The 23672-nt window shown below is 42.0% G+C and overlaps 1 protein-coding gene across 7 annotated transcripts in view; it reads left to right on the top strand.

Moving 5' to 3' along the window:
• Positions 1-1529: 1529 nt before the first annotated feature.
• szt2 (SZT2 subunit of KICSTOR complex) overlaps positions 1530-23672 on the top strand; it is a 197013-nt gene continuing 174870 nt past the window's right edge. For all 7 annotated transcript variants that reach the window (XM_084065742.1, XM_084065743.1, XM_084065745.1 and 4 more), the window contains exons 1-11: positions 1530-1679; positions 5309-5434; positions 6962-7141; positions 8432-8602; positions 9874-10002; positions 10974-11127; positions 11926-12032; positions 17485-17695; positions 20145-20315; positions 21711-21942; positions 22948-23077. In XM_084065742.1, the coding sequence (XP_083921868.1) occupies positions 5339-5434; positions 6962-7141; positions 8432-8602; positions 9874-10002; positions 10974-11127; positions 11926-12032; positions 17485-17695; positions 20145-20315; positions 21711-21942; positions 22948-23077 (1581 nt within the window). In that variant the 5' untranslated portion in view covers positions 1530-1679; positions 5309-5338. The remainder of the gene's footprint in view (positions 1680-5308; positions 5435-6961; positions 7142-8431; positions 8603-9873; positions 10003-10973; positions 11128-11925; positions 12033-17484; positions 17696-20144; positions 20316-21710; positions 21943-22947; positions 23078-23672) is intronic.

Here is a 23672-nt window from a genome sequence, read left to right as displayed (position 1 = left end):
TGAGACAATTAAAAAGGATACTTATATCCATCTGATAAAGGCATGCTATGAATCTGCATCATTTAATCTGTATGTTGACTGTAGAACACACACTTAAATTTAATCTGGAAACATATTATTTCTAAATGGATCAATGGGATTTTCATATTTCAGTTCAGTTTTGGATTTGGTGTCCAGTGGCGGAGCGTCCGGGGAGGCAAGGGAGGCGGCCGCCTCCCGGCCCGCGACCCTGGAGGGCCCGGCCGGGCCCTCCAGGGTCGCGGCCCCGACCCGGTCGCCGCGACCGGGCCGGGGCCGCGACCTCTCCGCGGCGCCTCTCCGCCTCTCATTTAATTAAAGCAACAACATAACCCTAACCTAACCCTATCCTAACCCTAAAACCGAAATAAAGTGACAAAAAGCCCCCCAAAAGGTGACCCGACCCGACCCAAACCCGCAAAATTTTCCGCGCGCTTCGCGCGCGGGATGTGCACCCACGCACGCGCGCTGCGCGCACGTGCGTGGTGGCACGAGGGGGGGCCTGATCACTGTGCTCTGCCTCCCGGCCCGGCTTTCAGTTGTTCCGCCACTGTTGGTGTCCCAATGCAACGTTTAATCTCAGTGGAATGGTGGATTCAGGGCTGAGTTATGAAGATGATCATTGATCATGGGCCATATTGTTTAATACATTGTGCTGTAAATGACAAGGATTGGGGGGAAATTACAAGCTGTCTGTCACAGGCGTCGCTACTTGTTCCAGTTTTTTGAACATTTCACATTTACAACCAGCAGCACATCTACATAAACGTTCAGATTTCAAATATAAAGTACTGACCCCCCGGCCACGGATGTTACAAGTTAAAACGCATGGGTCTAAGTACCCGTATCTTCCATATTGTTCAATACAAAGCTTTTTAATCCAATCGCCGGCCATTTTCTATTTATGTTTATTTATAATGTATCAGGGTGCAGTACACCTCCCAAACGATAGGGGCGCGTAGTCAAAAGCATTATGGAGAAAATTCAATCGGATTAAAAGGCTTTTTATTGAACAATGCAACAAGTAGCGCCATGAAACATGACTGTCATGGTATGACGGGAAATGTTTAATCATTCTCTCTCTCTCTCTGTCTCTCTCTCTCTCTCTCTCTCTCTCTCTCTCTCTCTCTCATATGCTCTCTCCTATCTCTCTCTCTCTCTTCTATGCTCTCTCCTATCTCTCTCCCTCCCCCCCTCTCTCTCTCTCTCTCTCTCTCTCTCTCTCCCCCTCTCTCTCTCTCTCTCTCTCTCTCGCTCTCTCTCTCTCTCTCTCTCTCTCTCTCTCTCTCTCTCTCTCTCTCTCTCTTCTCTCTCTCTCTCTCTCTCTCTTATATGCTCTCTCCTATCTCACTCTCTCCCTCTCTCTCTCTTCTATGCTTTCTCCTATCTCCCCCCCCCCCCACCCCCCCTCTCTCTCTCTCCAACGTAGGAACCATGCTTTTAGGGGGGGTTGTCGTCGGTTTCCGAACGGACTTATTTTTCAGACGCACACGTTGGATGGACCGTGATAAGCGGAACACACCGCTGGACGCAGCGAGTAGATACACACAACACATAAACAACAACACAGTCTGAACAAAACGACAACAACTCAACACAACAACACACTGTGACCACCGGGTCAATGCTCCACCAGGCATGGCGAGAGACAGGACAACGAGGTACACACACACACACACACACACACACACACACACACACACACACACACACACACACACACACACACACACACACACACACAATGCACATTTACTATGAGGCTGATTCTACTAATGTCTTCTAAATTCTAGTTTCAGTGGTGGAAAAAAGTACTCAAATTATTTACTTAAGTAAAAGTACCAATACTGCAATATAAAATACTCTGTTACAAGTAAAAGTCCAGAATTCAAAATTCACTTGAGTAAAAGTACAAAAGTATTGGCATCAAAATGTACTTAAAATATCAAAAGTTAAAGTACTAAATATTTGAAAATAGCAGATCTACAAGCTCACAATGCGTCGCATCGCGTAGCCCAGGTATAAAATAATGCTAAGGCTAAAATGTATGTTTTATAATGTAATAATTTATATCTGAAAAGTAACTAGTAACTACATTTTTCAAATAATTGTAGTGGAGTAAAAGTACAATATTTGCCTCTGAGATGTAGTGGAGTAGAAGTAAAAGTATTGGATATTGGAAATACTCAAGTAAAGTACAAATACCTCAAAAGTGTACTTAAGTACAGTACTTAAGTAAATGTGCTTAGTTACTTTCCACCACTGACTAGTTTAGGAGTGCTCAGTGGTGCTCAAACTTTTTCATGTCAAGGACCCTATCTATCTATCTATCTAATCTATATTATTAAAAATACATATATTTTTTATAGGGTTTAAAGAAAACATACCATGACATATTTTTTTCCCCTTCTTTTTACCTAATAGTTTCTGCCCACTTGCAATATCCTCACGGCCCACCCATGGGCCCCGGCCCGCAGGTTGAGGACCACTGGCATATTCATTACGGGGCCAGAGCTCAACTCTGGACCTGTTTTATTATTGGCATTATCTGTCTCTTCTTCTTCTTCTTCTTCTTCTTCTTCTTCTTCTTCTTCTTCTTCTTCTTCTTCTTCTTCTTCTTCTTCTTCTTCTTCTTCTTCTTCTTCTTCTTCTTCTTCTGCTTCTTCTTTTTCTTCATCTGCCACTTTTCGCAGTTCTGGCTGGAACCGTGCAGTCGCTTTTACGAAACTCGGCCATATGGTAGATGGTCATTAAAAACGATCAAGAAATAATTCTCACACTCATTCGTCAAAAGGTGGCGCTATAGCACTCAATTGAAAAATGCCAACTTTGAACAGGTACAACTCATGCCCTGTTTGACCTACAGCCATGACACTTGGATACACATATGCGTCTCCTCATGCTGAACAACTTTCACCCTCTGACTTTTGACCTCTGACCTTTAGATCTCCCACCATTTTGAATTATATGAAAAACAGTCATTGGCTCCTAACTTCTGCATTTTTCCACTCCTATCGTTTTGTCGGCAGAGGTCCAAAGTTCATGTGTAAAAGGTTTCGTGCAAATTGCTCAAAAATCCCAGGATTCCATAGATTTTAACTATTGCAGTTTTATGAAAATTATTCATCTATGCCTAAAACATACATGCAGACTCACATTTCTTTGAAACTTTGCAGAAATGTACAGGGTCATTCCAAATATCACTGAAACCAATCTTACTCCAATTGGCCAAAGGGGGGCACTATAGCAATTTTTTGAAAATGCAAACTTTAAACAGGCATAAGTCATGCCTCGTTTGGCCGAAAGTCGTGAAACTTGCTTACACTTGTGCCTTGACTCATGAGGAACACATGTATCGCTTTGACCAGTAAGCTCCGCCCTTAGATTGTCCGCAATTTTGAGCAGTTTGAAAAATACTTGTTTTTGGCAGTTCTGGCTTAACCGTGCATACGCTTTTTACGAAACTCGGCCATTTGGTAGATGCTCATGAAAAACTACCAAGAAATAATTCTCACACTCATTCGTCAAAGGGTGGCGCTATAGCACTCAATTGAAAGTGCCAACTTTGAACAGGTACAACTCATGCCCTGTTTAACCTACAACCATGAAACTTCGATACACACATGCGTCTCTTCATGCCCGACAACTTTCGTGGTCTGACTTTTGACCTCTGACCTTTAGATCGCCCACCATTTTGAATTATATGAAAAACAGCCATTGGCACTCATAACTTCTGCATTTTTTCACTTATGGAAAATCTGCCGCTTTTGTTTTGTCGGCAAAGGTCCTAAGTTCATGTGTAAAATTTTTCGTGCAGATTACTCAAAAATCCCAGGAGGAAATAGATTTTAACTATTGCAGTTTTATGAAAATTATTCATCTGCCCCTAACACATACATGCAAGACTCACATTTCTTTGAAACGTTGCAGTAATGTAGAGAGTCATTCCAAATATCACTGAAACCAATCTCGCTCCAATTGGCCAAAGGGCCAATTGGAGTGTCTCTTTCTCCAGTTTCCATCTCTCTCTCTCTCTCTCTCTCTCTCTCTCTCTCTCTCTCTCTCTCTCTCTCTCTCTCTCTCTCTCTCTCTAGTATCCATCTCTCTCGCTCTCTCCAGTTTCCATGTCTCTCTCCCTCTCTCTCTCCAGTTTCCATTACTCTCTCTCTCTCCAATTTCCATGTCTGTCTGTCTGTCTCTCTCACTGGCCCCGTATTATCACTGCTTGCAGCTATATTTATCTTGTTTTTGTTACCTAGGCTTGGTTTTCTTGACCAATTAGTAAATTGCTACTTAGCAGGCTACTTAGCAGGTTATTTAAACTAATGCTAGGTTCATTGTTTTCCTGGTGTCCTATAGTTTCAATGTACAGTACATATTATTATTTTTTCATAGTATATTGTTGTTTAGAGTGATCCTAGTTTACTGAGGCACTACACTGTCTCTCTGCATTTGATGTATATGATTCCCTTACTGTAAAGTCACTCTGGTTAAGAGAGATGGCTTGATTGATTGAATACTTTATTTAGAAGTTTGCAGAAAAAAAGCACATGAAAGTACAGTTTAAATACAAGGTCAACTAAATAGGATTAAAAAGCCCATGAAAGCCTAACGGCTTGTTTGAAATGGGGTCCTCACTCAATTCATAGTGATATTAAATGACAGATATACACTACTATGTATTCAGAACATCATATAAACAATTTACGAATTGAAAAATAAGAAAAACACAAATGTGCAGTAAAAAGTTCAAGAAATAAAAAGGGGGGGGGGGGGGGGGGGGGGTTAGGTTGACTTTTACAGGGGCCAGTTTTGAATTGCAGCCACCTGAAGGTATTCTTTTAGGGCAGTTTTGAAGGAGGTTTTACTCTCCTTCACTGCTTTTGGTAGGAAATTCCACATTTTTGTTGCATAGCAGGAGAACGAATTCAACCCCTTGTTTGTGCCAAATCTGGGTTGGACGTGATCAGTGGAGCTACCTCTGGTGTTTTGAAGTACTTTGACAGGTACATGGGTATCTTAACGTTGTGGTGTATCTTGTAGACCAGGGTGAAGTACTTTGACGGATACATGGGTATCTTAACGTTGTCTTGTAGACCAGGCCCATTGCAAGTTGCTGTACTCTGTCCTCTACCCTGAGCCATCCGACCCTAGCACAGTGAGCAGGGGTTAGATGAGTTGTAGATGTAAGGCCAAGGATTAGCCTTACCAGCTTGTTTTGGGATGTTTGCAGGCTAATTGCCTACATTGGAAATTGTATGTAGTTTGATGGTTCTGTGCTGTTTTTTAGGTGGAGGAGGCAGACCACATCTTTCTGCTGATGAAGGAGGAGTACCGCATCTCCAGGAATGTGCGTCTGGCCTGGTTCCTGGGCAAACTCAACCAGGTCATCTGCCCCGTCTCCAAGCCTCAGCTGGTGGGTTTGCAACCTGGCAATATACAGCCTATCTAACCCATTAAGACCGGGAAAGCATCTGTCAGACTCATTTTAGATCTGAACCACTTTAACCATTATCTTATACTTCGGCTATTAAAAAATAGCAGATATACAAGCTCATAGCGCGGCACCGAGTGCTGCGCTATGAGCTTGTAAATCTTTGAATACATATTTTTTAAAGCAAATATTTGTAACTCAAATCTTTGCTTCTGGGGGGATCTACAAATGTCTTCTAAATCCTAACTTTTTTTGAAAAATGTTGCTATAATCAGAGGTTCTCAAACTTTTTCATGTCAAGGACCCCCAAAATTATATGTATTTGGCAGCGGACCCCCATCTCAAAATATGTTGTTCCAGGGACCCCCCCAGAAGCAAAGATTTCAGTTAAAAATGTTCGCTTTAAAAATATATACATTCAAAGATTTGCACAAATGATTTTTCAAAAATAGCAGATCTACAAGCAAAATATGATTTAGAAAAATAAAAATGTCCCTGCTTTCTGTTGCTTTTTGGCGAAAACAAGCCACATTCAACTGCCTACAACTATGGATTGAATTATCACGGCGGCACAATTCTTTTTCTCCGATTCTACGAGACTCGGCTACGTCTTTTAAAGTGAACTTAGTGATCTTAAATATTCTATGATATGGTTAGTGAAAACGCTTGGAATCGCTGGCAAGGACAGCCATAGACGATGTTTAACTCTGGCAGTCAATGAGTTAAAACAATATAACTTATATAAGTGGGGTGGTTGTATTTTGTCTCCCTGCTCTTCTATTGAGACATTTAGATCGTGTCAAAGGTCATGTCTCATCTAGACACAGGATCTGACACACATTTTGACCTGATGGTAAAGATTCAATTTATCCACTGAGCAAGCAGGCAGGCTCTATAGCTCAATGGTAAAAATGTCAGCACTCGCGCAGGAAACCGGGGTTCAAATCCAGGATAGTAGAGGATTGTTACATAGTGCAGCTTGAAGTAAAAAAAAAAAGAAAGAAAAAAAGATCCCACCACTGACCAATGGTGGAAAGTAACTAAGTACATTTACTTAAGTACTGTACTTAAGTAAATGTTAAGGTATTTGTACTTTACTTGAGTATTTTCAATTTATAATACTTTTACTTCTACTCTACTACATCTCAGAGGCAAATTTTGTACTTTTACTTTAGTTATTAGTTACTTTCAAGATTTTGATTTATTATTACAAAACATACACTAACTAACCACTTCAGCCCTATATACATTTCAGCCATTTCAATATCAAAGATGTTTTACTTGAAATGGGACATTCTGCATAATGACTACTTTTACTTATGGTACTTTAAGTACACTTTGATGCCAATACTTTTGTACTTTTACTCAAGTACATTTTTGAATTTGGGACTTTTACTTGTAACAGAGTATTTCTATATTGCAGTATTGATGCTTTTACTTAAGTAATACATTTGAGTACCTTTTTCGACCACCACCACTGACTAAACCTCTCCCTCCATCCTTGTGTAGCTGAGCTCAGAGAATGAGTTGGACCTGCTGAGCATCCTGCCTAAAGGATGGCAGCCAGACATGTCCTCCAGCTCCACGTCATGTCCCTACGTCCTGGTGCCCTCCACTCGGGCCACCTTCCTGGCTCGCCGGTACCGCTTCATCATAGAGCTGGACCTCAGCCCTTCTACTGGCATCGTGGTGAGAGTCAGTGTGTTGCCTCGTCCGCTTATTATAAGGAACTTTGGGCTTCTTTTTCTGTAGTCGCTTGTGAGTATTGGTGGGTTGGGATTTTTATTTTGTTGGGCTTGTTTCTAAAGTGTAGTTGCTTATTTGGGCTTGCTTCCAAATGTTTTAATTATTGTTTAAACCAGTGTTTCTCAAATTAATATATGTATTTGACCCTAACCCCCATCTGAAAATGGTTTGTGCCAGGGAGCCCCGTACCAGATTTGTCAAAAATCTTCATTTTACAAATATTCCTAATTTTATTCCAAGATTATTTGTATTTCTTTTATAGCAGATCTACAAGCTCACAACGTGTCACGTCGGATACTGTATACAGGTTTAATGTGCTCATGTGGCCTATAATAGTTCCTTCTTTTGGGCTAGTTTTCCTAGACCTGGGGCCCCGTTTCACAAAGGCATCTAATAAATCATCCTGGATATAAGACAAATCCAGGTTTGACAAAGTCTGCTCAGTGCAGCCTGGTTTATTCCGTTCCACGAACGCCAAGCCAGGCTGTGAAGGAGCAACTATGTCGAGCCAGACTTTGCAGACAGAAATACTACTATTGTGAAAATAGCGCTGCGAGGCGTTGTGAGGTCTTTTTTCTTTTCTTTCTTTTTATTTTTTTCCAGGTATTGAAACGTTTTTAAAAGTCCTTAAATTGTCACTTCACTGTCATCTGGGGACCCCCCCAAACTTATTTGGGGATCACCCTGGGTCCCGACCCACATGTTGAGAACCACTGCAGTACAGGGTAGATGATAGTCGTCAGTGGTGTAAAGTAACTAAGTACATTTACTCAAGTACTGTACTTGAGTACAATTTTGAGGTATTTTTACTTTACTGGAGTATTTCCAATTTTCAGTTCTTTCACTTCTACTCCACTGCATCTCAGAGGCAAATATTGTACTTTTACTCCACTACAATGATTTGAAAACTTTAGTTACTAGTTACTTTGCAGATATAAATGATTACATTATAAAAGTTTGGCCCTGTTTTATATATAGGCTATTTGAAAATGGCCGGTCTACAAGCATCGCGACGCGTTGTTGTGAGCTTGTTTTACTTTTGGTACTTTAAGTATATTTTGATGCCAATACTTTTGTACTTTTACTCAAGTAATATTTTGAACACAGGCCTTTTACTTGTAACAGAGTATTTCTACATTGCAGTATTAATACTTTTACTTAAGTAGAAAATGTGAGTACTTTTTCCACCACTGATCGTTGTTCTAAAACCGTTGAGTTTGTTGTTTTTCCCAGGACGACAGCACGGGGGAGATGATCTTTGACGAGGTGTTCCATGCCCTGTCCAGGTGTCTGGCCGGCCTGGCTCGCCCCTTCAAAGTCCCTGGCACAGACCAGGTCTTCCAGCCCAAGATCTTCATCACCATCCTGGCCTACTCCTCCATCATCGGCCTCAGTTCTCACCAGGTTGAGCCCACCGCAGTTATTCTCACGCGCTTCAGTCTCAAGGACTCAAGGGGGGAGGGAAGCCGGGCGGGGGACGACGACGGTAGTTGTCACTGCACTACAGATCTACAAGTTCACAACGCATCGCGATAATAACACGCTATGAAGTTGTAGATCAACTACTTTCAACGAGTGTACGACGAGGCTTCTCAGTACTTTGATGTGTGTGTGTAGTGAAAATGGCCACGTTGTGAGCTTGTAGATCGGCTATTTTTGCAATGTCTGCCTCTTTTTTTAAATTTGGTGTTAAAAAGGTCTTTAAAGTAAATAAATCCCAACAGAATGATTAGGCACCGACGCGTAGGTGCCTAAAATCATCCTGTCGGGATTTATTTATTTATCAATAATGACCGGCGACCCGTCAATTACCCCGCTTATTACACGGCTACTTAATATATACATTTATACACAGGGGTGCACATAACTGGTGCGCAGGTGCGCAAAACTAAAAAATAAAAGCCTGGAGAACGAGGACACATGCTGCACGTGATTGTGTCATTGTCTGGCATCGCCTCGCATTGCCTGGCTGCGTGCGTGAGAGAAAAAGAAACGGCAAACATCGGATTTGGAAGCAGACCGTCCTTTTTTCTCGAGCAGCACCCCCCCCCCCCCCAACAAAGCAAAGTATTTCCTTGTCTACGGCAATGAAAGTATTCCATAAGCTCTGGGCGGACACGGTTGCCTCGGAAAACAAGGAAGTGTTGATCAAATAGAATACATTTTCGGTTGCTGCGTTGTCTATTTCTTGCTTCAAATGTTTTCAAAAACATTCTTGAGAGCAATGTTTAGCTGTGAATGACATTGTGTGTTTGTTTACATGGCTGTCATGGTGGATACGGCACAAAATCAAGCAGCGCAGACAGGTGCTTTGAGCCTTTGATTAGACAGCAGTCTGTTATAGAGCTCATCGGTCATTATTCAGAAATAACACACCGCTGAATATTCAGTGATTGACCAATCAGAATCAAGCATTCAACCAAGCCGTGTAATAAACACTTACCGTATAAAGTATGTTGGTTTGTTTACTGTTGAGTGAAAAAACAATGTTGCACATCAAGCTAATCATCTGGGGACCCCCCAAAACAATTTGGGGACCCCGACCGCTGCACTAGGTGCTGGTACAGGGCTGTAATGGCAGGTTCTGTCCACTAGGTGCTGGTCTGGGGCTGTAATGACAGGTTGTGTCCACTAGGTGCTGGTCTGGGGCTGTAATGACAGGTTGTGTCCACTAGGTGCTGGTGCAGGGCTGTCAGCTGGACTGCGTTGAGTTGGATCAGTTCTTACATCACATCTACCAGCAGCTCAGGACTGTGGAGAACAACATCGCCGAGGTGCTTCAGCAGCAGCAGCAACACACACACGTAAGTCACCATGACTGACTTTTGACCAGTGGTGGAAAAAGTACTCAAATGTTTTACTTAAGTAAAAGTATCAATACTGCAATGTAGAAGTACTCTGTTACAAGTAAAAGTCTGGAATTCAAATTACTTGAGTAAAAGTACAAAAGTTTTGGTATCAAAATGTACTTAAAGTACCAAAGATAAAAGTACTTAAATGTTTGTAAATAGATCGGCTATTTTCAAATAGCCTAGGTATAAAATAGGACTAAAGTGGTTAATGTATGTTTTTATAATGTAATCATTTATATCTTCAAAGTAACTTGTAACTTAAGTTTTCAAATAATTGTAGTGGAGTAAAAGTACAATATTTGACTCTGAGATGTAGTGGAGTAGACGTAAAAGTATAGACAATTGGAAATCCAGTAAAAAGTACTTCATTTTTTTAAGTACAGTACTTGAGTAAATGTACTTAGTTACTTTACACCACTGATGAAAACTAAAAAAAAAGGTATGATGACACAAACTATGACTAAATATATTGACAATTTTGTCGGCAAATAAAAACGAGACGGAAATGTTAGGGAGGGACTAGTGGAGAGGAGATCCAGTAGAACTAAGACAAGTTTCTTTATGCTCGGCTGTTCACAGATGTCGTGCTCCGAAAACAGCTTGTAGATCAGCTATTTTCGGCACTTAGCCAAGTATAAATCAGGCATTACGACGCCATCACGGCCCGCCATGAGACATTTTAGTCGACTAAATCAACTGCAGATTTAGTCGACTAAAATCTTATATTTGGTCAACTAAAACTAGATTAAAAACTAAAACATTTCAGATGACTAAAATATGGCTAAAACTAAACTTTATTCAAAAGACTATGCCTAAAACTAAGTCGAAATTTGCTGTCATAATTAACGCTGCTTTTGACTGACGTTGTCCATATTGTAGCAGTGGAGTAACAGTAGTTTTTGAACTCGTTCTCTCCCCCGCAGCCTGAGAAGCCTGTGCTAAGCTCCTCCCACTTAGAGGACCCGCCCCCCCAGAGGAAGCAGGGTGTCACCATGGCGACTGCAGATGTGGGGTTGGTCAGCATGGTGCGTCAGGGCATCCTGGCCCTGCAGCTGCTGCCCCCAAACTCCAGCGCAGGTGATGCACGGGGCTTCACTTCCTCTATAGCAGGGGTCTTCGACAGGGGGTCCGGGACCCCTAGGGGGTCCTCAGAGTTACTACAGGGAGGCCTCCAAATCTTTGTGTGATAGGTACTTCTTTACATGAACCACTTGAACCCTAGCATCCCTATTCCAGGGGGAACATTAGCCAAAAATCGCCGATCTACAAGCTCGCTGCGAGGCGTTGTGAGCTTTTAGATTGGCTATTTTCGGCAACCAGGTTTGGTGTGTAGAGGAATAAAAAAATCAAAGGTCCAATTTATTACGTAGTACGTATTGAGGGTGAGTGGTTAAGTGTCTCAAAATACGCATTAACATAAATCCAACATATTAACAGAAAATATCATGTGTTTTTCAACAACTCATAACATAGGAGTGGACGGAAATGACATTTTTTGGGATGATGTCACATCTGTCCATTCCTTCTCTCAGAGTCGAGGGATCATTCCTAAGTTGCGTTAGAGCGCCCTCTTGTGGAATTTTGAACACATCTTGAATTGACGGAGATCTCCGTCAATGGCAGGGAATGTGTTAACATTAGATCGGACGGGGCTGGGTTTGTTGTGATCACGTTATTTCCGGGTCTACTCTTCTCCGGAAGTCATAGGATCACGAATAGGTTGGCGAAGAGCGCCATCTAGCGTAAATACTGAAAACATGACATGTTACATGTCATTGGCACTCTGGGCTTTGGAAAAAAATGTACGTGTTACACATCATTGGCAGTGAATGAGTTAATATAACATCTTGGGTAACACGTTGTGTCTTTCTACAGGTATAATCATTATCACAGATGGAGTGACCAGTGTGCCTGATGTAGCCGTGTGTGAGACTCTGTTGAATCAGCTCAGAAGTGGAACCATCGCTTGCTCCTTTGTGCAGGTACAGTTAGAGCCGTCGGCCCGTCGCAGCTATTGACGTTTTTTCTTGATTACATTGACATTCAAATCATTGCGATCAGCGATTCCATTGTGTGGCTTTTAGGTCTTGGGAACAACAGAAATCAGAGAAGTCGTGTCACAAGCAGTCACAGCATGGATGGATATCAACTTAGAACACAACATTTCTGAGGATTCATTTTAAATGGTTGATGTCATACACTTTAGGACTGCCATCAACTTTGCACTTTGGACACAAATTGGCAAAAAGACTGCTCTCCATAAGCTTTATATATGACAAAAACTTTATATATGACAAAAAAATAAAAATAAATGACTGACAATGACATATACCAATAATCAAATACATAATGTGTTATGGCCAAAATACAGCATATTTAATATGAATTCAAATATTTTACAAAATAGTGTAAATAACCGATCTACAAGCTCACAACACATCTCGACGCGTTGTGAGCTTGTAGATCGGCAATTTCCACAGTTTTTAAAAATGTTTAAAAAATGTATGAACCCTTAACATGGAACCAATTATATGCGAAATAATTGCGATTATCTCAAATAATTGTGATTATGTAGCAATTGTGACAGGCCTAGGAACAGTGGGATTAAGATGCGCTTGGGTGTGTTCACAATGCTCACACACTGCTTGTGTTAAAAATCCATCTGATTTCAACACATCATTCATGTTCAGCAATTTGCGTTTGGGACATTTCTGAGAGACTCAGCATTGAATGATTAATGAACTGGGGCATTTTGTCCATATACAGTATATGGCGAGTGCATCACCATCAGCCAATTTTCCATATGGTAGAGTACCACAACAAATGTTTATCATTGACATTTTTCATTGTGCTCAAACGGCAGATAAATAATTTAGATTTGTTTTGATTCTTTATTAATCCCATTATTAAGAATGAAAACAAAATTGTTGCTGTTATGCATTCCCAAATGAGCGGTGAGGAGAGAGAGCGGGTGAGAAAGGGAGAGAAAAAGAGATGTTGTGACTACATGGCCTCCTGGTATTTTATCTGTCTCTGTGCTGCAGTGAGATCATCATCGATATGCAGATGGAGCTCCCAGGGTGCACAGAATGCATTCCTGATGTCTCTCTGTCATGTTTTGATATGCATTTAAAAGAAAGACTATCTGAGAACGAGCATTTGAATATTCATTTGATATACCAGGACACCACAGACAACTCTTTGGTAGAAAAAGTACTCGGATGTTTTAATTAAGTAAAAGTATCAATACTGCAGTGTAGAAATACTCTGTTAGGGCGCGCTCCCACCGCACTTTTATTTTACCTCTGGGGCAGAATCTGCCAATGCTTTGTCAATGCAAATGCGTGGATTCACGCAAGAGCAGATTTTTCCGCTTATCGCGCAGACCTTGCGTTTATCCGCTCTACACGAAGAGGCAGGAGCTGATTTTCCCCCTCTGTCCAATCGGGTGAGTCGAAGGCGGACCGTCCCAAGACTCAGGAAGCAACATGGTGCTCTCAGTGGACCAACTGGTTGTAGCTGTTGCATCTCACCCAGTACTTTATGATTTGTGCACTTGGGGTTCGTACATCTACATACACATTCAGATTTAAAATATAAAGTGCTTACCCCATGGCCACGGATTTTACAATCATGTACTGGCCCTCATAAGTACCCGTATCTTCCGTATTGTTCAATAAAAAGCATTTTAATCCGATTGGTGGCCATTTTATAATGTACCAACAGTGCAATACACCTCTTAACCGCTAGGGTCGCGCAGTTGAAAGCATACGGAGAAAATGACCACTGATTGGATTAAAATGCTTTTTATTGAACAATACGGAAGATACGGATACTTATGAGGGTCCGTACATGATTGTAACATCCGTGGCCATGGGGTAAGTACTTTATATTTTAAATCTGAATGTGTATGTAGATGTACGAACCCCAAGTGTGAAAGTGCAAAGACATTTTTTTTGTCTAGTGGCTAGTGTCTAGTGGCGGTGCGGGCTACGGGGACGGTCTTGAATGTGAGTGACAGGTGCGTCACAGCGTTTTTCTAGAATCCGCTGGCTGCAAAAAACTGTGGCCGCGCACAACCTGCGTTTAACAGCGGCCAGCCAACTTTTGGTGAGAGCGCGCCCTTACAATTAAAAAGTCTGGTAATCAAAATTTACTTGAGCAAAAGTACAAAAGTATTGGCACCAAAATATACCTAAAGTACCAAAAGTAAAAGTACTCATTTTGCAGAATGTCCCATTTCACAAGTTCAAAATGTATACAAATCTTTTGAAAATAGCAGATCTACAAGCTCACAATCGCGACGCATTGTGAGCTTGTAGATCGACTATTTTCAAATGGCTGAAAAATATATAGGGCTGAAGTGGTTAATGTATGTTTTGTGATAATAATCTTCAAAGAAATCTACAAAGTAACCAGTAGCTAAAGTTTTAGAATAATTGTAGTGGAGTAAAAGTACAATATTTGCCTCTGAGATGTAGTGGAGTAGAAGTAAATCTACTGAACATTGGAAATACTCCAGTATAGTAAAAGTACCTCAAAATTGTACTTAAGTACAGTACTTGAGTAAATGTACTCTTACTTAGTTACTTTCCAACACTGACAACTCTTGGGCATGAGTGAGTGTGTGCGTGCGGTCACACACACACACACACACACACACACACACACACACACACACACACACACACACACACACACACACACACACACACACACACACACAAACACAATAAGCACTGATCATCAAATGAATTGAATGACTGACAACCAGTGGTGGTAAAAGTACTCCAAAGTACTCCACTTTTAATATACTAGAGTTTACGCCCCCCTCAACCCCAGCCGCGCACGGGGCCCAGCGTGGGCGCATGTATATTGGGGTACCCAAATCGCCGGAGTGAAACTGTGGAAAAGTAAAAAAAAAAAAAATTAGAAGAAATTATATATTTTCTGTTTCAGGGGGTCCGCGGGCCCCCTGCTGGTCCACGGACATCCTGTGGAGTGTTGGGACGCGCGGGGACCCCCCTGGAACATTGCGGACCCCTTCGTGTTTTTTTTTTTTCATGAAGGTGTTTGCTTGTTTCTGGCGCTTGTTTTTAGAAAACCTGGCATGCCAACTTGGCAACCCTCATGTTTACCCTTAGCAGATGCAGTAACGGTGCGTGCTGTAGTTGTTTTCCACGCTCGCGCTAATGAAACACTAAACAGAGAAGCTTATGATTGTGAGGTTGAGCGTGAATGTATTAGCATTGTAGTCACCTGAATTGAGCGTGGAAGCAGAAGACACGGTGAAGGGGAGGTGAAGGAGGCGCTTCTGTTGTTTTTCTGGCGACGGAGAGAGCTGCGGAGTTTCAATGGCGGCCGTTCGTGTTGTTTCGGCGAAACCCGTCGCCGTTCGGTGTCGGTGGTGCGCACGCTAAACGGTAAGAAACTGATTCACCTTCCGTTTTGTCCGAAATGTGGTGAGTGTAAAAAATTATGTTGCGAAGTGGAAACTGTGGAGTGAGCAATGATAGGTGCCCTACGCCACCCGTAAATTGTGAAAGTCGGCCGTGGCTACTGTGGTGGCGACATGTGCTGTGTCGGCGTTGTGTTTACTCGATTACAGAGCTGTGGCTAGCGTCAGCGGCGTGCGGAAGTAACTTGTCGTTTATATAATTAGATAAAATCCTTTGAAAATAGCAGATCTACAAGCTCACAATGCGTCGCTTTGCGACGCGTTGTCAGCTTGTAACTTTTAATATATAAAATCCTTTGAAAATAGCAGATCTACAAGCTCACAATGCGTCGCTTTGCGACGCGTTGTCAGCTTGTAGATCGGCTATAAGTGAAAGTACCTCAAAATTAAGTACAGTACTTGAGTAAATGTACTTAGTTAATTACACTACTGCTGACAACAGGAAGTGATGCCCATAATTTACACACCCACCTTGGCACTTGTGGATAGTCTATGTCGGGTGGTTATTCAGGAAAAGAAGTGTTCCATTGGATCCAATGTAGTTATGATTAGAGTTGTTCCTATACTGATAGCAGTATTGGAAAAGCTGCTATCAGTTGTTTTTTTTGCTTAGAAAAAATCCCCGCCATGGTTTTGTCAGCGTAGGTCCCTGTGTAAAGTTTGGTGGGAGATCTAAAGCATATATGTGTAGAATGTGTTCATGGCTGTAGGTCAAACAGGGCATGAGTTATACCTGTTCAACGTTTGCATTTTCAATTGAGTGCTATAGCGCCACCCTTTGACGAATGACTTTGAGTCATTCCTTGACCGTTTTACATGACCGACTACCATATCGCCGAGTTTCGTAAAAAACGACTGCACGGCGAACTGCGAAAAACGTCAGAAGAAGGAGAAGAAGAAAAAACAGAACAGAAACAAAAAGGGACCAGCACAAGTGCTTGGCCTCTTAAATAGTGAAAGTGTAGAGATGCATTAAGGGTCCAAAGGCCCTACGGCCTTGGCCCCTTAAAAAAGTTGAAATATGGAGATCTCCATATATATAGATCAGGTCTCTGCCCGACAGTGACTGTGCGTTTTAACCCATTCAATCCGGGAACGCATCTGTGTCATTTTAGATGTCTTTGGGCTATTATATATATTAAAATGTTTGCTTTAAGAAATATATATACTGTAAATATTCAAAGATTTGCAAATGTTTTCACTATTTCACAAAAAAATAGTATTAGCATAGCGCGGCACCTATGAGCTTGTATATCTGCTATTTTTGAATAGCCAAAGAAATCTAAACAATCACACCCTGTGTGAAGGAAGCGGTGCCTTTGGGGCGGGGCTTAATTAATTTCAGTTCGTCCCTATTGGTGGTCTGAGTCCACTTACCAAATTTGTACTTGGTAGCATGCTGCAAACTGGAATAATGTCTGTTTAAAGCCCAGCCAATGGGCAGACAGAGGGGGCGGGGCTTAAGTAATTACAGTTCGTCCATATTGGTGGTTTTAGTCCATGTACAAAATTTGTACTCCGTAGCATGCTGCAAACTTAAGTGATGGCTGTTTAAAGGCCAGCCAATGGGAAGACAGAGGGGGCGGGGCTTCAGCAATTAATGCTCGTCCCTATTGGTGGTCTAAGTCCACATACCAAATTTGGACTTGGTGGCATGCTGCAAACTGGAGTTATAGCTGTTTAAAGCCCCGTGCTCAAACATACGGACGGACGGACACGGTCATGCTCAAACATACAGACGGACGGACACACACACACGGTCAAGTGTGTGTGTGTGTGTGTGTGTGTGTGTGTGTTGAAGTGGCGCATGTGTTGCTTCTTTGCCGTGCTCAAACATACGGACGGACATAACATACGGACGGACGGACGGACACACGGACACGGTCAAATGTAGAGCGGCTGGCACTGCTAAAAATACACAGAAGCGTTCCCGGTCTTAATGGGTCAATCTTTGATTATGTTGTGTGTGTTGCTAGGTGGGCGGGGCGTACAGCTTTGACTGCAGTTTGGGCTACATCCCCAACGTGGAGCTGATGAAGTTCATCTCTCTGGCCACGTTTGGCTCCTACCTGCCCAACTGCCCAGACCCTGACCTGCACTGCATGGAGCTCAACACCTACCACAAGGCCTTCCTCACGTACTCCTTCCTGCGCACCACGGACGCCATGCACTCTGAATACTACAGTGGTTAGTTTGAAATGGGATCGAACCGATTCCGGTTCCTCAATTTTAGCACACGCGCACACACGCACACACACACACACACACACACACACACACACACACACACACACACACACACACACACACACACACACACACACACCCACACCCACCCACCCTAAGCCTGCTACATATTTAAAAATTGCCCAACCAAACAATTTTGGGCCTCGGAAGTGCTTGCGGTCAGCAGGGGTGTATTGGTGATTTTCTGGTCGAACGGTATTTAAATTACGTCGCGCGTTGCACGCGCACACCGTGCGCATTTTATTTTACCTTGAAGTAGTTAACATGTTAGTATAGGAAATGTGTTTTAGCTTAGTTTTAGTCTTTTTAAACTACTGTAATACAAATTCAAGGAATGCCATGAATTATAGAGCTGAAACAAAAAGTTTGCTTTGAACGAGTATTTTTCTCTTCTTCGACGGTGGCTGAGGCATTGCTGCGTGCAGATAGGATACTGGCAGCTGCCCTACTGAAGCCAACATGCTGTGTTGCTTACCGTGTAGCCTGTGAGGAGTGAGGATACATTTTCACACTCGCTTGTAAACCTGTTATGCAAAGTAGCCATTTGAGTACTTGGCTCGTGAATCTAGGGGGGGTGAGTTCTAGCGTGCACGTGCCATACCTTTCGAGTGAAAAATGTACCAGCCACATGGCTGTCCTACTGGCCCCCATGACACCACTGCCGGTCAGTCAAGCAACTGGCTTGCATAATTTAGGAAAACAAACAAACCAAGTAAAACATTTAAAAAAAGTACGGTATACATAAAAAATATGAAGCTGCAATGTTTCTTTTTTTTAATATTTTTGCAGCTTTTCTGCCTTTATTCATAATATACAGTGGAGACAGATGGGAGATCGTCGGGATTGGGATTTGAACCCGCGGTGCGGATGTCCACGCCCATATGCGCATTAGAGCCCATATAGAGCTACAAGCGTCGACACAATAAGATGTGGTCAGTGGTGGAAAAAGTACTCAAAATGTTTTACCTAAGTAAAAGTATCAATACTGCAATGTAGAAGTAGAAGTCCAGAATTCAAAATTTACTTGAGTAAATGTACAAAAGTGTTGGCATCAAAATATACTTAAAGTAGCAAAAGTAAAAGTACTAAGATGTTTGAAAATAGCATATCTACAAGCTCACAACGTGTCGCTCAAACTCAACTTGAGTAGGGCTAAAGTAGTTAATGTATGTTTTATAATGTAATAATTTATTTCTGCAAAGTAACTAGTAACTCAAGTTTTTAACCTTACAAAGACCTTTGTACGCCGAAGCAAAAACAGGCACTCTGTGCGTTCCTGCACAGATATAAAGCAGACGAGAGAGAGCCTCAATATAGATTACTCTCCTCTTATAAAAAAAGAAAGAAAATTAACCTAAATTAAAGCCATAATGATGCGCTCACACGGGCAGATTAAAAGATACATGCTACCATTAATTTTCAATGGAAACCAGCGACATGAAGATACAAAGATACATCCAACGTTTGTAGCTGTAGCTCTAGCGACAAAGATACAAAGCTACAAATTCAAGTTGAGCAGGGTTCAACTTCCAGATACAAAGATACAAAGCTACAACTGTAGCTCCGATGTCCGCACGTTTGATGACGTCAGCAACCGCGTTGAGCAACACAGATACAAATCAACACAGCGACAAAGATTTGGTGTATTTTTGTATTGTTATATAATTATATATTATATAAAATATTAAAATATATTAAAATATGAAATATAATAAAGCATTGAAATTCAGAGAGAGAGTCCAAAGGCGAGAGCTCTACTGACTGAGCTACCTGGACACAAATCTGTGGTTGTGGTTCGATATATGTAAATAATGTACATTATTATTATTATTTACAAGTTCTCTAACCTCATAGTTCCATATCGTCTCTGTCGGTTGGAAACCTCATAAGTCCAAAACTGTTACTTTTCAGGATTCGGATGCAAAAGTAGCAGATCTACAAGTTCGAAGTGCGGCGTGAAGATACTTGACTATTCAAAAATAGCAAATATACGAGCTCATAGTGTGGCACCGAGTGCGCGCTATGAGCTTGTAGATCTGCTATTTAAAAAAAAAAAAAAGTATTGATAATGTGTGCAAATCTTTGAACATATATACATTTTTAACTCAAATCTTTGCTCCTGGAGGTCCCTGGAACAAAATATTTTCAGATGGGGGTCTGCGGCCAAATAAATATAAATTTGGGGGTCCTTGACATGAAAAAGTTTGAGAACCACTGACATATAGCAACATATGTTCCTAAATGTTCGCTTTAAAAATATGGTGAAATATCACTTCCTGTCGATTTGATCAGGTATCGGAGATCAAATCGACAGGAAGTGATGCCCATAATGCCCTAGGAAACTTGTGGATATAGTCAAAGATTTGCACATTTTCACGATAATTTTCAGTGGGTCAGCACAAGCTGTTCAACGAGCATCTGGTGTCGGCCAGTGGGAACCCGGCGCTGGTGCTGAGGAGAAAGAAACACATGGAGAAGGATGTCCACGCCCACCTGGTCAGCGTGGTGTCTGTGCGGCTGAGAGAGGGGTACACCATACGAGAGGTCAACTTCACCAAAGGTATATACACCTATCCACCTTATTTCCACCGGCTTCGAATGCTATCAATGCATTGAATGGGAGATTATCACGTTTTATCAGACCATTGAATGGGCGAAGTAGGCGAGCTACTGTCTACCCCGCGATTTGTCAGACCATTCATTGGGCGTAATCAGGAGCTACTGACCTACCGACGGAGGCGGAGCAGTCCCCACAACAATATTTACGATTCTGTGCGTATCGGTACATAACTCGAACGGCGCTGAGTAGGCACAGGCGAGCGTCGCACCGCTCCGGACGGCAACTCGGTCGCCTTAGCTCCCTCGGTGGCCCGTCGCGGGGCTCCAGCTCGCCTGAGACTGCGCGCCTCCGTCATGGTCCGAAACCAAAACAACCAAAACCAAAACCGAAACTGAAGTATTTAAGTCATCTCCGTCGGTAGGTCAGTAGCTCCTGATTACGCCCAATGAATGGTTTGATAAATCGCGGGGTAGCTAGTAGGTCGCCTACTTCGCCCATTCAATGGTCTGATAGAACGTGATAATCTCCCATTCTATGCATTGATAGCATCCGAATCAGGTGTTATTTCCCTACTGACTCCTACCTGGATCCTCCTGACCCCTGCTGACTCCTCCTGAGGCCTACCTGGATCCTCCTTGCTCCTGCTGAATCTCTCCTGCTCTCCCCGTGACTCCTGCTTACTCCCTGTGACTCCTGCTTAGTCCCTGTGACTCCTGCTGACTCAGTCATTCAGTCAGTAAGAGTCAGTAGGAGTCATGAGGACTCATTGGGTGTCAGTAGGAATCAGTACGAGTCAGTAAGAGTCGGTTGGCTGTCAGGTAGACAAATAGAGTCTGTCATTCTCTTATGGCTTATGCTGCAGGCTCTCTGCCTAGAGGTGCTCTATTCCACCAACATGGTCGCCGCGGGAAAGGGGGATAGCCCTCTATTATATGTATTTTCTAGCTCATAGCGCGTCACTTTGTGCCGTGCTATGATCTTGTATATATGCTATTTTTTAATAGCCAAAGTATAAAATAATAGTTAAAGTGGTTAAAATCATAATATGTGTAAGGATAATTCCTTTTAACAGGTCGTTCATGAAAGTCCTTGCGGTCTTGTTTCCAATGAGAACCTGTGAGCAATTAGGGGTTAAGAGTCTTGCTCAGGGACAAATTTCATTTCATCGACACATATGCTGACCTGGCCTGGAATCGAACCTGGGGCAACCAGGGCCTCTGGCTCCCTAGGCGGGCTCACTAACCATTCAGCTATGGCCGCCCCCGTGTCATTTTAGATTTTAGATTTTAACCTGCTTTTTACCTGGATTTTAACCCAGTTTTAATGGGTGAAGGATCACTGGTGAATTTTAAAAGATCTTCATGTTAAACAATCAGTTTTCTCCCCTGTCTTGAGGCGGGGCCCAGCTGGAAGTGAAGCTGGTGTTGCTATGGAAACACAACATGCGTATCGAGTACCTGGCGGTGGCGCCGTGGCCGCTGGACCCCGGCAAGAGGAGCACCAGGGTGGAGGTGACCATGGAGGGAAGCTACGACATCCTGCACGATATCAGCTGTACCCAACGCAAGCCTATCACCAGCCCCTACCGCACCTCTGTGATAAGACGCTTCTGGAACACTCTGCAGAGGTATCTGTCCCCTGTGGTGGAAAAAGTACTTAACATGTACTGCTAAGGAGTAAAAGTACAAAAGTATTGGTATCAAAATGTACTTAAAGTACCAAAAGTAGAAAGTAGTCGTTATGCAGAATGTCCCATTTCACAAGTTTTTTAAATGTATAAAATGTATAAAAATCTTTTGAAAATAGCAGATCTACAAGCTCACAATGCGTCACACTCACACATTGTGAGCTTGTAGATCGGCTATTTTCAAATGGCCGAAATGTATACGGAGCTGAAGTGGTTAATTTATGTTTTGTAATAATAATCAAAATCTACAAAGTAACTAGTAACTAAAGTTGTCAAATAATAGTAGTGGAGTAAAAGTACAATATTTGCCTCTGGGATGTAGTGGAGTAAAAGTATTGGAAATTGGAAATACTCCAGTAAAGTGAAAGTACCTCAACATTGTACTTAAGTACGGTACTTGAGTAAATGTACTTCCTTACTTTACACCACTGCCTGTCCCTAACACTAAACCCTAACCTAACCTAACTAACTGTACCCAACGTAATCCTATCACCAGCCCCTACCGCATCTCTGTCTTACGCAGATTCTGGAACACTCTGCAGAGGCACCTAATCCTAACGCATTGCTCCCACCCAGCTGTGTGTGATAAACAATATTAATATCTTTACTTATTTTCTATCAATTGCACACCCCATGAAGCCTTGAATTCATGGAGATTTGTTTAGTTTTTTTCACATTCCTGAGATATCATTTGAAGACCCGGGTGGCTGCTCAGTAGGAGACTCAAGTGCCCTATCGGAGTACAGACTTTAAGTACATTTTGATACCAATACTTTTGTACTTTTACTCAAGTAAATTTTGAATTACATTTACTTGAAACAGAGTACTTCTACATTGCAGTATTGCTACTTTTACTTAAGTAAAACATTTGAGTACTCTTTCCACCACTGAGTGTATGTAGGCTAGCTTTACTGTGTTTTCTGATGTGTTGTGTTGTCGTTGAAGTATCAACCAGACGGATCAAATGCTGGTCCACCTGCAGTCCTTCAATTCTCTTCCTGAAAACTACACCATTCCTGAGAGCACCAAGAATGGAGTTCCTCTCTTCTACATCCCGCCAGGCTCCACCACGCCGGTACTATACACTTCACTTATAATGTGCTTTGATTTTGAACACAGTTAAGATGATATATAGTGATGTTTTTGTTCAAATAAGTGTTAAATGGCTCTATATTGTGATCAGTGGTGGAAAAAGTATTCAAATGTTTTACTTCAAAAGTGTCAATTCTGCAATTTAGAAGTACTCTGTTACAAGTTAAAGACCAGAATTCATAATTTACTTGATTAAAAGTACAAACGTATTGGTATCCAAATGTACTTAAAGTACCAAAAGTACTAAAATGTTTGAAAATAGCAGATCTACAAGCTCACAACGCTGCAAGCTTGTAGATCGGCTATTCTCTGGCACCCCCATCTACACTGTAAAATCCTCAGTGTTGGCAGGTAGCTGCCAGCATTAGAAAGCATTTTGACACATTTTTCAATAACCTCAGAATATGTATCTCCAGTATGATCGATCCCCTGATGGTTGTTAATCATGGAGGAAATCACTATATATATTATTATTATTTTATTTTTTTAAAAGACGGATATATCCGTCTTTGGCGGTGAATGTGAAAGAGAGTTGCAGACCTGTAAGGGTCTATTTGGTTCCTAACTATCAATCATTT

The sequence above is a fragment of the Gymnoscopelus microlampas genome (assembly GCF_963454915.1).
Source record: "Gymnoscopelus microlampas genome assembly, chromosome: 9".
NCBI lineage: Eukaryota > Metazoa > Chordata > Actinopteri > Myctophiformes > Myctophidae > Gymnoscopelus > Gymnoscopelus microlampas.
Note: the sequence above shows the minus strand (reverse complement) of the source record. Positions and strands in the feature narration are given on the sequence as shown.